General features: G+C 29.6%; 1 protein-coding gene across 1 annotated transcript in view; it reads right to left on the reverse strand.

Annotated features, from left to right (window-relative positions):
* Positions 1–751: 751 nt before the first annotated feature.
* Positions 752–15,937, reverse strand: part of LOC129961098 (AP-2 complex subunit alpha-2-like) — a 29,424-nt gene continuing 14,238 nt past the window's right edge. Inside the window, exons 10-25 of the mRNA XM_056074919.1 lie at positions 14,909–14,980; positions 14,707–14,803; positions 14,482–14,619; positions 13,945–14,052; positions 13,598–13,672; positions 13,426–13,523; positions 13,200–13,329; positions 11,703–11,804; positions 10,546–10,719; positions 9,611–9,819; positions 8,723–8,895; positions 6,625–6,748; positions 6,421–6,537; positions 6,258–6,327; positions 3,580–3,714; positions 752–3,093 (exon numbers count right to left, since the gene is read on the reverse strand). Of these exons, the coding sequence (XP_055930894.1) occupies positions 3,016–3,093; positions 3,580–3,714; positions 6,258–6,327; positions 6,421–6,537; positions 6,625–6,748; positions 8,723–8,895; positions 9,611–9,819; positions 10,546–10,719; positions 11,703–11,804; positions 13,200–13,329; positions 13,426–13,523; positions 13,598–13,672; positions 13,945–14,052; positions 14,482–14,619; positions 14,707–14,803; positions 14,909–14,980 (1,900 nt within the window). The 3' untranslated portion in view covers positions 752–3,015. The remainder of the gene's footprint in view (positions 3,094–3,579; positions 3,715–6,257; positions 6,328–6,420; positions 6,538–6,624; positions 6,749–8,722; positions 8,896–9,610; positions 9,820–10,545; positions 10,720–11,702; positions 11,805–13,199; positions 13,330–13,425; positions 13,524–13,597; positions 13,673–13,944; positions 14,053–14,481; positions 14,620–14,706; positions 14,804–14,908; positions 14,981–15,937) is intronic.

Below are 15,937 nucleotides of genomic sequence, written 5' to 3' on the forward strand. Positions count from 1 at the left end.
TTTTCAAAACATAACTATAGCTTAGTTTTTAATACAGGATTCTGACTTTTGTCAAAGTCACGAGTTTTACTAGATACACTAATTTTCAAAACTTTTTGAAAAAAAATTAAGCATAGGAATTTTCGCAATTTCGTTCAAAAATAGCTAAATTTTGATATATGTATTAGATTTGGTTGATAAAAGCACAACTGCTTCCAAACAATACACTTTTATAAAACTATTTCCAATAAGAGCAAATCAATTGCTTCCGATATTTAGGTACAGTAGGTTCAATAACAAATGAGAATAAATAACATGATACATATGAAGTTACCAAAATTGTCCATCATAACACTCGTACTTTAGAATAAGAAGAGTAATTTTTTCTTCTCAATGTATTAAAAAAAAAAAATCGATATTTTCAGAAAAAATTTCTTTTTACTTTAAATAAAAAAATGCCCCAAATATCTACCCTACATGCCTAGTTACGTATTAAAGACATTCAGCTCAAAATTTACTCATTCGATATTTAGCAATTGATCACGAGAAATCCATATTATAAAGAGGTTTCAAAAATCGTTTCACAAACTCAAAATTCACAAAAGGGAATCAAAATTTTTAAATTAGGAAAAATAACAGCGTTTAAATAATTTGAATTAAGAAAAAGAATGTTTCAGTTTGCATCTTTCCTATTTTCTTTAAATAATTTAAAATAATGAAGACAAAGTAAAGATCTAGTGACCAATACCACTTTGAATAAATGACAAGGAAATACAGTATACATGATTTTAATGAAAACAAAATTCATTTCAACCGGAATAGGTGAGCTACATAAACTTATTTTGAAGTTAAATCAAGTGACAATTTCTTGACAAATTAACAGCCGAAACTTTAAAGTCACTTCAAATTCATTTCTTGAAAGTTCCTTTAAAATACTAACTGAAACATTACCATAGGCAATATGAGAATCTTCAAGCTCATAAAACATTTCTGTAGTTCACCACTGTACATAAAAAAAAAGAATGATAATCTATAATGTGGATGTTATTGATGATTACATTAATATATATAAAGTAACTAACATGTAATAGCATTTCTGTTCACATCGCAATAATCAGATATTCTGTGAAGGCAAAAGTTCATGTAATGAAATCATTTGATAGACAAAAAAACAGAATGACTTAGAGATCATTTATACACATAATCACATTATTTAAACCCAGCAACATTTTTAAATAGTTGGCACAAAACTGCTGTTAAGATACTAAATGCACTCAAAATTTTTTTAATCCATTCAACAGTTAATAATATACATTTCATATAAAAAAAAGGAAAATTTTGTGGTGAATAAATTAAATCTCATCTTTTTATAGACATTCTTAATTATAAAGAATATTACAGGCACTTGATGAAGTAGACTTGCACCAAAATCGAAAAAATAATTCATATGAAGAAGTTTTACAGTATCAGAATATGATGTTAAACGCAAGTCTTCAATTATTGCACATTTCTTTTAATAACTAACATGAAAGATGACAAAAAATACATTTTTCAGTCTTAACTAGCAATAAAAGTCGATTACAAATAAAATTAAGTTATGTATCAATAGAAAAAAACAAACAAAAATAAATATAAATCTTCACAGTGGTGAGATTTTTTAACTATAATTTTATCAAATGTTGATACATCAGCTGCGATAAACATTTCTCATAATCTCATTTAGCAGGCTCAACAGTTGCAAACATACTTTTTTGTAATGTAATGCATATAAAATTGTAAATACATTAACTTTATAAAGTTACATTACACTTAAATTCAGATCTATTTTTAAAGAAAAAAAAAAAAAAAAATTAAATTGTTGATTTTAATTCATCTATTCTATACATCTGAAACAAAGCACATCGCACTGCAAAAAATGACACTAAACTCAATGCTTTCAATTAAACATTTGTTTGAAATAAGATTCTCAGATTGCAAAAGCAAATTTAATGACATTGAAAAATAGAAATTGCCATATCTATAGATCTAGTTTCAAACTTTAGTTTGTGCACCACTCTATAAGCCTTACAGCAGATAACATTCCATAGGAAAATCTTAACATAGACCTATAAATTTCATGAAATTCACATGACACTTTCTAGCTAAATACCTATAGTAACAGAGATGCCAACATTCATTATTAAGATACACAGGCATAATCTATATAAATATCACAAGGGTATCATGAAAAGGTAACATTTTAAATTAGAAATTTCAAATTTCCTTGATCAAATCTCAAACCAAGAAATTCAAACATATAGATTCCTTTAAATTTTTATCAAAAGTATGAATAAGTCCATAAGTATGTGCCCTTCAAAACATTCCAATCTTCATTAAAGACAACTAATACTTTAAAAAATACATTTAGCATATATATTGGCTCAACAAGATATTTCATTAAAATCAGTACAAATAGACGATTTTAAAAATTTACTTAAGATTAAATCACTTAACCTATGGTAATTATTCAGTTTAGGAATGTTGGAGTAAATAATACATGTAATATGATTCTTTAAAATCTGAAATTAGAAATTCATTGCATCACTCAATTCAATCATATATGATTATATATATATATACACATATATAATTTGGAATGATAATGGAGAAGGAACAGAGAAACATTATATTGTTGCTCTAAAAACATAATTCAAAAAATAAGTCCATCAAGAACAAACATTCAGGCCTGGCATCTCTGTCAACAATATACATGTACTTTTCAACTTTCTTTCAAAATGAAAGGTGACCATATATAATCCCTACATAAAATTTTACACCACAGCTCAGGAACAAAATACTGGTATATATTAGAAACCCGAGCATAAAAACTCAATACTGAGTAATTGTGCCACTTGGCCAAATATACAATTCTATAAGGGGATCTTTCAATTCCATGAAGCACAATATAAATAGACAAGAGTGCAACAGTCCATCGCACCAGTTTCCAGAAAAGAAAATTTTAAATAATGCAAAATCTGGAAATAACAAAGCAACTGCTCAAAACTGATCATGTAGTAATTCACACAGCTCTTTGGAAACCGAATCTTTGCTAGTTCTCACAGTCAGTCGATACATCTGAAATATAAAAATATAAATATGTAATATAAATGAAAATTTACTACAGTTCAATGTTTAATAACTAGATTTAAATTTTAAGAGTGAAAAAGCTTATTTATAAAATAATTTTAAATTGAGTTCCATCTGTATCAACTGGAAAAAGGCAAGACAAAGAAAATTTCATAATGTAGAATTCTAAGTGACACCTGCTTATCTTATTTTGTACTTGATACTTTAATACTTATACACCTGTTTAAGTTAAAAGTGATAGGTTTCTACAATTTTAAAGGACATTTCCGTAAGTGAGCAATATTAGCTTTACCATACTTCATATAAAATGGCTCAAAAATTGTAGGCAACTTTTTTTTTTTTTTTTTTTTTTTTTTTTTACGACTCATTACTGTGTGTACCTTCACATGTAAGATTAATTTTGAATATGCCAATATACAACAGAAAATTCCTCTTAAAACCCATTATAGTTTTTAAAGGTAATTTTAAACTTACTTGCGCCTGTCTGTTTGGTTCCAGTCGTAATAAACAACCAACTTGAACTGTACTTGTGTGTATTATTCCGGCAGCAACAAAATTGTCAGGATTTGGATCTATACCTTCCAGAAGTTGAATGCCGAAACCATTAAGCTACAATAAAAAAGTATTATAAAATAAATTAACCCCTGAACACTTCAACACCACAATGGCAAAAAATTTTAGCATCTGTCCAGCTTTCATTTAAGTGGGAAATTTTTTTATTTATTAGCACAAACTTTTATATAATTGATAACAGACTCATCATATATTACATCAAGTTATAAAAGGAAAGTTGATTTAATTAATCCAGTTAGAATAATCAGTATAATTTTTAATAAATTGATTGATAACTGATATATTATAAACTGATTATTCTAGATGGATTAATTAAATCAACTTTCCTTTTCTAAACGTTTTAAATCATACAGATGCATTTTGTACATTCGTTAAACAGAAAGAGCATTACTTTAATACATATAAGTAAGAAAAGTTAGAAATTGGTTATAACCAAATTATGATTTTAGGAGTATATTAACAACACACTACTGATTGTGATGGAAAAATCCAAGACCCATCTATAGATAGTTATACAAAAGAATAGCACATGCAGTAAACAGTAATGGATCGTTATTAAACAATCTAACAAAGTGCAGAGACAGAACCCAACTACTCTCTCTCTCTACTCGACTACCATTCGTTTGAGCACAACTCAATCGTCTCGTTTATTACCACCAACTACTCTCACATTTCTATACTCGTTTCCAAAATTAAGGTCACAAAAATGTTTTTCAAAGTAATTCTAAATGGCTACCAGTAAAATTTAAACAAATTATATTTCATATATTGTGAAGAACCGCTAATACGATATTAACCTTTGTTGTGGGAAAAAATGTTGTTTACCATTAGTTTCTTGGGTAATTACTGAAATTAGATCGTTTAGGCATCTGGGATTTTTGCCTGCAATTTTGTGAATATTGCATTAAAACAAAAAATTTAACCCGTTTCCAGTGAGAATGAGTTCTCATAATCGTTTAGACGATGCCTTGAGATGGAGAACCGTTAGCAGGCTTGAAGCTGGGCAGTCTCAAGCAGAGGCGGCTCGATGGTTACAAGTGGCACCGAAAGTGGTATCCAGATCGTGGAATCAATTCCAAACAAGTGGTACTGTAACCAGGAAGGCCGGCCAAGGTCGTCACAGCGCAACGACACCTGCACAGGATCGCTATTTAGCATTAAGCGCACGATAGCATAGGCTGACAACGGCTCCTCAATTTGCTCGTGACCTTGTTGCTGCGTCTAGAATAAGAATTTCCAAAGTATACAGACGTCTAGAAGAGAGGGCTCTTTATGCCCGGCGACCGGTTGAGTGCGTCCCTTTGACTGCATCCAACAGAAAAGCCCGGCTGTTGTGGTGCCTAACATATCAGTCTTGGGCACAACAAGAATGAGGGCGTGTTCTTTTCAGTGATGAGTCGAGATTTACCACACAGAGTGACACTCGTCGAATCTTCATCTGGAGAGAGCGAGGAGCTCGCTATCAACCCTCCTACGTAAAAGAAATCGACAGATTTGGTGGCAGAGGAATCCTTATCTGGGATGGCATAATGTTGGGCAGTCGTACACCACTGCACGTCTTCGATGCGGATACTGTCAATGCACATCGCTATAGGGATGAGATCCTTGAAGCCTATGTGAGGTTGTTCTGGGGTGCTTTTGGCCCAGACTTCATGTTTATGGATGAAAACGGGCTTCCACACAGAGCCCAGATCGTTGATGTTTTTCTTGAGGAAGAAGATATTTGACGTATGGACTGGCCCTCGAGGACTCAGGATCACAATCCTATTGAACATGTTTGGGATGGTCTCAGAAGAGCCATTGCACAGCGTAACCCCCTTCCTAATACCTTCCAAGAGTTAAAAGCTGCGCTTTTGGAAGAATGGGCTTTGTTGCCCCAAGCATTTATTGACACCCTCATAAACAGTATGAAAGCGCGTTGTGAAGCCTGTATAGCAATGCACGGTGATCACATTCCATATTAGACAGGCTTTTCCCGAGATAAATGCTTTATCTCTGATTCCTAATGTAACACTTTTTGATATATCCTGTTTCTTAATTCCCAATTGAAATGTTTTCCATGTTGTTATGTGTCTGTGTTCTTTCTTCCATTGTAGTGTACCTCTGTGCCCAATTTGGTGGCAACACAGTGAATAGTTTCATTTTTTGCAGATTTTATGTTTGTGACCTTAATTTTGGACATGAGTGTAGTTCTTATGATAGGGGAAAAAAAAAACTTCTAGAGGAAATGCTGGAACTCTTCTAATGGAGTTATCGCTGCGATTCTTAAATATTCTGGATCCTTCAATTTTCCACCAAATTTTTTTCCCCAAGGTCGGTCCTCGATTCAGCCGCCATTATCATATCTGTGAAATGATTTTCCTTATCAGGTGACATTGCACATGAAGACGATATTGCAAACTTGTAATATAAGACAAAATGTGACCTGGTATATTATACTAACACAATCAATAAGTGGTGTGCATACCAAATCAAAAATTACGAGAGAAGAGCATTAGTATTCCAAAATAAATCACAATTTTAGTATAAACAAAATAGACAAAAATATGAACCAGCTAACAAAGAAATACTAATCAAACCTTAGTTTTTGTTGCTTCGTTGTCCATTGGATATTTGGCTTTGAATATTCTCTGAGCTTCTTGAGAAGGGCTACAATACACAAATCAGGTAAATCAAGTTAGTTTATTGCATAATAATTACTGGACTTAAAAACGCTTGAAAGAAAAGGAAACCCATATATACTTGTTTAAATTCTTCCATCGAGTGAAGAATGCTTCTGAATTCATTACAGTTGGTTCAAAAAATTTATTTATAGTCACAGGAAGTTTCATAGTTAATTTCTGGAGCACATTAGAATACCTGCAAATGCATAAAAATATTGGTTTCAAAATAATATGGATATTAAAATAATCTTAACATGCAATAAGAGAATTTTTTCGAACTTACATAAACTGAACCGTAAGAACAGGTTTTTCATTGAAATCCTCAATACATTCAATGTTTAATTGCTGCTGAACCTGAGCTCCAGCCTCTATTGTAGGTTCCACAGGCTTGCACTGAATATTAATTTCTACAGAATATTAAGAAATGCATACTAAAATGGACAGAAAATATTCAATCCAACTAAATTCTTTCATATGAATATTAATAGGAAATTTGTTTATGTTGAAGCAGTCGAATAACTATCAAACATTTCATTAACACTATCACAATAAAGGAAATTAAAAGAACTGAACTTTAAAATGAATATTAAAGTTATTACAAGTTAAAATTAGTTAGATAAACTTTATAAGCATATAATTTGTTTGTATATACTTATTTTAAAAATTGTTATGAAAAAAAAATGTAATTTTTATCACATTACTAGCCATCTTTGAGGAATAGTTGGTTTGCCAGGATTAATGGTAGTTGAAAATTAAATATTTAGAGAAACTTGTGTCTTAATGTTTCCCCCCAACAAAATATTTTTGCATTACTAAATATTTACGACATGAAATTTCCTCATGCCATTCTGGGGTTCATTTCTAGGTAACTATGATATTTCAGCTATTTTTATTAATTATCTTTTAAATATTTAATTAAAAAATGTCCTTTTGCGCGCTTTTGCTTTTAATTCATCTTGCAACTTCTGAAACAATTATTGGGCAAAAATATTTTATATACCAGCGTAAAATGCAAAGATGTTAAAATATTACCAGATGCATAGTTTAGTTTTCATTGATTTTTAAACCGTCCTTGTGTGCATAAGTTTAAACATTACTGGGTCATTTTTTTACCAATGAGGGAAACCTAGTAGCCTTTGATGACAGCTGTTTTGCAAGAAACAATCGTCTTTAATTTCATTTAGATACATTTCCATGTCCATGATTCTATGAAATTGAGGATGCGTTATTTTGTCTTTCATACTCTGCTCATCACGTACACGGAACTTTCTATTGGAAAGCAGTCTCATGGCAAAATGGTGCTATTAAAAATGTAAATACATGGTTCATCTTATAAATTTCGCGGTATAGTAACTTCGCTTTTTAAGCATATCGTAAACTATAGATATTACACAAAATTCTTTAACTTCCAACAATGGAAGAAAATCATGTCATCTGATAGTTGACGAAACAATGAAAACGGTTTAAAAGTCAATGTAATCTATTGTTGGAAAAATGTGAAAATCGGTTGGAAATCGGAAAAAAATCTTAAAAAATTTGCCAAAGCTCAGGAAAAATTTGCATGACTTAAATTGTATTTTAAAATTCGTGAAACTTCTTTCAAAAACTTTTTTTTCTCTCTTTTTTTTTAAATTCTGAAGCAGTATAAAACTTATAATGGTGCAACAATATTTTCGGAAGTTATCACAGAAAAATGCCAAAATTTAAAAAAAATTATTAAAAAAAAGTAGTTCCGAGATGCACATTCCCATTTTTCAAGGTATATATGTGCCAAATTTGGTTTGGTTTTGGGGTGGATTCTGGCGCAAGAGCCATATTTGGCTATGCTGCGCCAGTGCCAAATTTAGTAGCCAGGGATCAAATGATCTGGCCTGTACGGCGCAAACACATACAATATTACTAGTAGTATAGATATCAAAATTGCGTGAGAATACATCTACAATACAAGATTACATCAATGTTGTGATACTTCAAATATGAAAAACAATATAAAATTATAACATTTTCATCAATGTTTAAGAATTTCATACAAAAAATATGACCATTAAATAATGCAGTTACTTACGAGGGGGAAAACTTAGTTGGAAATTTAATTTTTATAAAAGACGTAGACGTTCCATTTTTGGCAATTATTGGCCAACTATGAGAGAGTTTTAAATGGTTTTCAAGCTTCACTACAGTAATAAATTATGGATTTGAAATCTTTCACAAATAGGATAAATTCTAGTACAGAAAGAACAAAATTAACAGATTAAAATTCATTAAATATTAAGATTTCGAAAAATGAAAAAACACGAATTAATGAAAAAAAAAATAAGTTGCAGTTCTTGTAAAAATCTTACTACATCATTAAATATGACATTGAAAAATAAAAAGGATACTTTTACTTAAGACATCAGAGCATGAAACATTTGGTGTGAAATTGTTAAACTGCAGTGGAGTCTTGTTTCCATAAAATAAACCAATTCGTCCTAAATTTTGCCTAAACTCACTTTTTACACCAATTTGAAGCAGATCGTTTTCAAACAAAATTCCATTATTTTTACACACCAACCTGAAAGAATACAAAACCAAAAGCTTAATAAAGGATGGCCAGAAATTGGATCTTGGAAGAAATCCTTAACTTTTCTCCTACTTATTAACCTTTAATGTGAAAGGTGCATTCATGTCAATAATAGAAATCTTATTGTTTTTTTTATTATTATCATTTTCTACATTATAGAAGAAAATGATAGAAGTCGTTCTATCTTAGAATATCCTTTAAAATCAAAGATGGTTTTTCCTTACATACCAAATTATTCAAATTTACAATCATAAAATATATACATTATAAAACTTATGTTTTAAAAGTTGCAACCTAACCCAATTATTTTATATGTTCACAAAAAAAACATCCAATGCTATTCTTTTCGCATAGCAATATCACAATTTTAGTATATAGAAATCTGCCTACTTAACCCACTAAATTATCCAAATAAATGCAATTTTTTTAAATCGCAAAAGTACACTTAATCATTAATAAATATTAGTAGGCTATTTAAAATAGATCAAAATTTATCCTGCAACATTACTAAACTAAATATAACAAATTTGTAGCCAAAAATAAATAGCTTTTATCCTTACAGCATATCCAATAACATTTTGGTATCAAATTTGTGTTCTGAATATAAATGAATAGTTACGGATTTAAGAGTATTATTTGCATAAGCTTCATGCAATTTTTAAGTTTAAAATCCCGAATTATATTTTTAAAAAAGAATTCAACATACTTATACAATCCCTCCTCATTTGTTACAACAACAGCTCCAGGAGCTAAGTTATTTGGTGGTGATCCTGCATTAGGAGCAGAAGCAGGGGATGACAAGTCCCCAAATACATCTACAAGAAGATCATTTGATGTTGATACTGCTGTTGTAGGAGCTTGAGGATTTGTTGGAGTACTAGCGATACCCAAGAGGTCACCAGTAGTTGCTGCTGGCTGAAAGTCAACATAAATTTTCAGCTTCAGTACAATTTTTAGATATTTATCAATACATTCAAATCCAACAACTGTATAAAATACTTCTAATCACCATACATTTCTACAACATAAAGAAGCATTCTTTCCAATTATAATCTGCTGCATAAATGTTATAATTCTTCATTCATAAGAAGACCAATACATATAATTGAAACATGCAATGATGAAAATCAAATTTATAAACTAAATTCATACATACTGTTTTATAACAGCCTTAATTTGATTCTGCATATACCTAAAAAATCAGTTTAGAAAATACTTAAAAGTGCACTTTAAGCACAGTAAGCAAAGTAAAAAAAAAAAAAAAAAAAAAAAACTGTGAGCAGCAATAAAAGAATTGACGAAACATTAGTTAACACTTTTTTGTACGACTGAGCATTAAACTAATAGCTGAAAAAGCAGCATTTAAATAATAGCTTAGCATTAATACGAAACATCAAATCTTCTGTTTATTACTACCATAAATATCCTAGTATTTATTCCCTCTATTTATTGACATTTGATTCTTAAAATATGTTAATGAAATATAAAATGCTAATCACTATTTAAAGTATGAATTACAGTACGTGTACTTTTGACACCCAAATGCAGGGGGGAAAAAAATGTTGAAATATCTATATCTTAAAACATTTTTTTACGGAAATAACTTTATACATGTTTGTAAGTAACCTGATTAAAACTTACTGTATTATTCACATCAACATTATTTGATGCAGTATGGTTAAACAAAGTGGGATGATCTTTGGTTACAGCATTTGGAGGAAGACCTTCAGCAACTCCTGGTTTCTTTTTCTTAAGAATTGCTAATATTGAAGATTCTCTTTCTGGGAAAGGGGGCATCTCTTCTAAAACAGTAGCCTACAAAATACAGAGATTTCATTAATAAAAAAAAGCAATTTTAAATAAAATTTGCCACACAATTTATAAATTTAATGTCCCACCTTGTAATATTTACAAACATTTTCTTATGTCAGACTTGAAAATATACATTTTCGCTATTTAATGCATAAACTTAAGTATCAGTTTTTAATAACTAAAGACTTTCCAAGAAACTAAGAACAGAGATTTCAAGTCATAGTTCTATTCTCTGAAGCAGTTTACTGTAATACTGGATATGGCACTCATTTGATTTCAAAAATTCTCTGACCAAAATTTGCAGACATGTTAAAAATTTGATTCAGCAGAAAGTAACTGATGAAAAATTTTTTGATTGTTGCTGGAAGGATTGATAAGCATTTCATAAGAATAAACAAGGCAATAGTTTAAAAGCAGAAAATTTAACATTTTTAAACAGAAAGAGATTTAGTAATACATAAATGTATGCGACTTGTCATATTAAATTATTGAAATTAAAGTATTAGCACATCTTTCTTAAAATAAAAATAGCGCCACTCTTATTACTTATATACATAAATTGACAAAAATTTTAAAACTTCCATATGCTATTAAATCACTCAAACCAAAATAACTAATGTAATTTACAAAAGTAGATTTTTCAATGCAAAGTCTCTTTCCCCTTTACATTTAATATTGGAAATAAAACAGCATTTAATGTCGTTAATAAAGTCAGTTTTAAAGATTTATGAGTACAATAAGATTTCTTTATATTCTTAATTTGTGATCCTTTTTCTTTGAAGCTAGTTGGTATTCATTTATAATAATGAGAATTAATGAAAAGTCGGCAGAGAATGTCTTCTATTCAATATCTATTCACAATGTTAATTGTAGTTTGTAAAACAAAACATATTTGAAAGAAATAGATATAATCAATAGTTAAAAAACAAACATTTCATTTAAAAAATAATGCATAATTATTGAACATAGGTTTTTAAAGTACTTACTAAGACATCAGAGGTGGCTATACTACTCAGCTGCAAGTATTCAACGGTTCGTTGTTGGAGTTCAGCATCTGCACTTCTAATATTGTTATCGCTTTTCAGAACCTAATGGAAGTCAAGTCATTGATTAAAGTTCATTATTAATAATAATTTCTGAAAAGTATTAAAGAATCAAATTACCACAACTAAATTGAGATCACATTTTTTAGAAACTCGATAAAAAAAAATTTTTTTTAAGACACTATTAGAGAAAATAAGCAGAAAACCATTACGTTTTATAAATGAAGAGTTAAAAAAAATTAATGTTTACACCATTTTTGTAGGTTAAATTTATTATCACTGCAAAAAGCAACATTCTAAACATTTCAAAAACTGCAAAAGAATTATGCATGGAGCTCTTAAAAATTCTCCTGCATTTTAACAAAACTAAATTACACATTTAATGATGAGAATGACTTTCTGCAAAAATGACAGCAAGTATTCATTTCTTAAATTAACCCCAAATTATTTAAGACAACATTTAGACAACTAGAGATATTTTAGAAAGTTACGCAAATAACAGAATTCATACCTAGAGGAATTGGGCTATAGTACCACCTCATTATATTTAGTAGAAAGTTATAGAATGTACAAAGACTATAATTGCCTTTTATTGGAAAGTACACTGCAGTCAAGGTTTCTAGCTGAAGGGCAATTATACAATTAAGGAAATGACATTAAGTTTATTCAAGGATACTTCAAAGTGTTATATGAATTTATGAAATTCTCCCAAATAAAAGTTTATGCATTTAATCTAAGAATTCAATAAATGCAATATACTTATATACACGAAATTAATGAAATGCTGCTATGAGATGTTATTAAATGAATATTTATACATTTAATGCAAAGGCTAATTTTGTTTTGGGAAATAAGAATTGCTTAAGTTGATTATAGTGAAAAATTAATCTTCAGTTTACTATAATTCAGCCGGTATTTTTTTTTAAACACTATGGTAACCAAAAAACATCAAAACAGAGCACTGCATAGAATGATATCACAAAGAAAAAATTTGAGCAGAAAGGGTTACAATACTGGATGCAAAATAGAGAAAGTTCATTTTGCATCGAATTTATACATTGAAATAACTATTTCTCTATAAAATTTAAGATCATTTCATAAATATCAAGTGAATGTAGCAAACAGGTTACAGATATCGTCTCTGAATTTCATTTAATAGCATTAACAGCTTTAAGTATAATTTGGTAAAATCTAAAATTAATTCACAATGCAAATAAAAATGAATGCAATTCAATAGCAACCACAAGTTAAATAATGTAAATAGAGGATATTAAAATTGACTGTAGGGTATAAAGTATCTGAAGGCACAGATTAAAGTGATACTTATAAATGAGGGTAGTTGATACTAAATTGATCTTCAAGTAATTTTTGGACATTTCTTAGTATTTGCTTTTGCATAAAAAAAATGTGATAAATATCAAAAACTCTGTTGAGACTTACTGATTGAATTTCATGTTTAATTTCAGGGAAGAGATTAATAAATTTGATATATGTAGTTAACAACAAGGATCTAGTTGGAGCTGGACACAAGTGATACTTTGAATGTAGCAGCTGAAATTGTATCAGAGGGCTAGAAGAAAAATGCATAATTATATAATGAAAACTTTTAATATCTATTTAAAAATATGATTTGTATTAACAAGATGTAACTGAAGATCAACCATACCTTGATCTCTGATCTCCAGCAATGAGATTTCCAAATTCTCCTAATATATATCCTGCAACTTTTACCATATTTTCATGGCAAGCTGGTGCTTGAAGGGCCTGTAAAATATCAGCATTTTCAGATGCAAAATAATTAAAACAGTAAAAATTGAATATGAAGCATAAATACATACTTCAAAAACAGTTTTGGCAGCATAGCCTTGAACATCATCCCGATTTATGACTATTTGAATAACCCTGTACCACACCTGAAACGAAAAGAAAGGATGCATTAAAAAATATTTCAATGACAATACATACATAGGACCAAAAATCAAAACCCAGACAACTGTTTCAAGTCTAATACTTCAATAAAAGAAAAATATACAAAAAATATACCCTTACACAAAAAACAAAATATGAAAATAAAATTTTGAAAAGATAATATCTAAAATCTTTTTAAAAAATCACAACAAATACTGATATAAATTTTTATTACAATAATTTAATAGCAAAAAAAAAAAAAAAAAAAAATACATACCTCCTCACTAACATAGTCACCAGCAATACGTATCAAGTTCAAAATCACATCAACATACCAGGTATAATCAGATGCATACTTCTCAGCTAAAATAGCAACTTTCAAGACCTATAAAAAATTATGCAATTTTGATTCATAACATCAATAAAAGGAAGATTAGACAACCTAATTCATTTCACAATCATAGTATTATAGTAGAAATATATTCTACTTTTGAGCCCATTTTCCATTTTAGGTGAAGGATTTAAAAACTAAAACATCAAATTTTCAAATACAAAGAATTTTCCCCACTGCTTAAAAGCAATGCTTCTTAAACTGCCAGACACAGTTCCAAATGGATCACATTAAAGGATAACCAATCATTCCACATAAGCCAACAAAAAAAGGAAAAATTTTGATCTTAAGCACTATGTAAAAATTTACTTAGCTGATAAGTGTAAAGAAGAGTATTAATAAATCACTAACGGTCAGGCAATAAGTAACTACTCTAATAATATATGAACACTGTATTCAGCAGCAAAAAATTTTGAAACTCACCATTTCTTCTCTAATAGAATAATCAGCAGTTTCTAAATAAGCTAACATTTCTCCAACAATTTCTTCAGCATTGCTTTTGTCACACATGGCATACAGCAAATCAACTGCTCTTTGGCGAACACTAACATCTCTTTCAGTCTATGAAAGGAGAGGAAAAAACGTGTTATTTTCTGAACCTTTCAAAACATTAATGCAAATTAAAGAAAGAAAAAAAAAAAACCTTACTTTTAGAGCATTAATTATAGTTTCTTGGTGCTTTTTGACTGCTTCGTGTGAAAATTCTGACGTTGCTAACAAACACATACTTTCTAAAGCCAGATACCTAAGTGAAAATATTTTCATTCAATACTAACATATTACTCAACTAAAACTCAAACTAAAGAGATTAGCTTAAGGTAGAGTGAAATTTCAATTTTAAAAACCATACCTTAAGTTGGTCTCCCGATGTTGCAAAAATTGGCCAAGTTGATTACAAGCTCTTACAAGAAGATTAGCTTCACTAGATTAAAAATAAACAATGGTTTTTTAAAAAGAAATTTTTGTATTATTTTGTGAATTTTATTCAGAAAGGCTGGCATTTGAAAGCCAGAAAAAGTAAAAGTACAGCATCTGCATAAGAGAAATACTAGTTTTAGAATTAAACTGTCATCGCAATTTTAATAAAATCATGTTCAACATGGAGGATTTTAAATACATTTAGCCAATGTTATCACTAGTACTTTGAAATTCATTTCAGCCGATTCAAGATTGCACATCAATGAAAAAATTACTTTCTCAAAATGCATTAAGAGCATAGTGTGGCAATAAAAATGAACAAAGTTCATCAATTACCACTATACAAGTTTGTCTTCAACTGCATTATATCCGTTTCGAGAATGTTATACTGATTCAACTATGAATTCATAAGTCTGCTCCATCACTGTTTATGGATCACACAATTTTTGTATTCAATTATCGCATTAATGAATTTTAGCTTATAAACTCTAAAATACAATAATTCAATACACATAAACATGCCATTAATATATAGTTGGTATTATTTTTATCACATAAAGAACAGATTTTTTCCCTCATAATACAGCTAAAAATCTAGAGTGCTTTTCAATAACTAAAGCAATACTGTAAACAGGTCGACGCTGTCCGTACGTGCAAGATCATGCTTCGCACCATGGTGCCGGTTGAACAAGTTGTGGGGTTCTACCCGTCTTAAAATCCCAAATGGAAGAAAAATATTCCCTTCAAAAAAATCAAATTTAACTTTTTCATATTTATGGTAATGATGAAATTCCGATACTCATTAAAATAAGTAATTAGTCTCGCCGATCATCTGAACAGGAAAATTGTCTAATTTGAACGTTTCAAAGCATTAAAACACATAACACCGAAACATACAAGAGGTTAGAAGAGGTCGGCAAACTGATAAACTTTGATCTGATTCCTTACAATTAAGAAACGG

Source organism: Argiope bruennichi, chromosome X2, assembly GCF_947563725.1.
Source record: "Argiope bruennichi chromosome X2, qqArgBrue1.1, whole genome shotgun sequence".
In the NCBI taxonomy this organism is placed as follows: domain Eukaryota; kingdom Metazoa; phylum Arthropoda; class Arachnida; order Araneae; family Araneidae; genus Argiope; species Argiope bruennichi.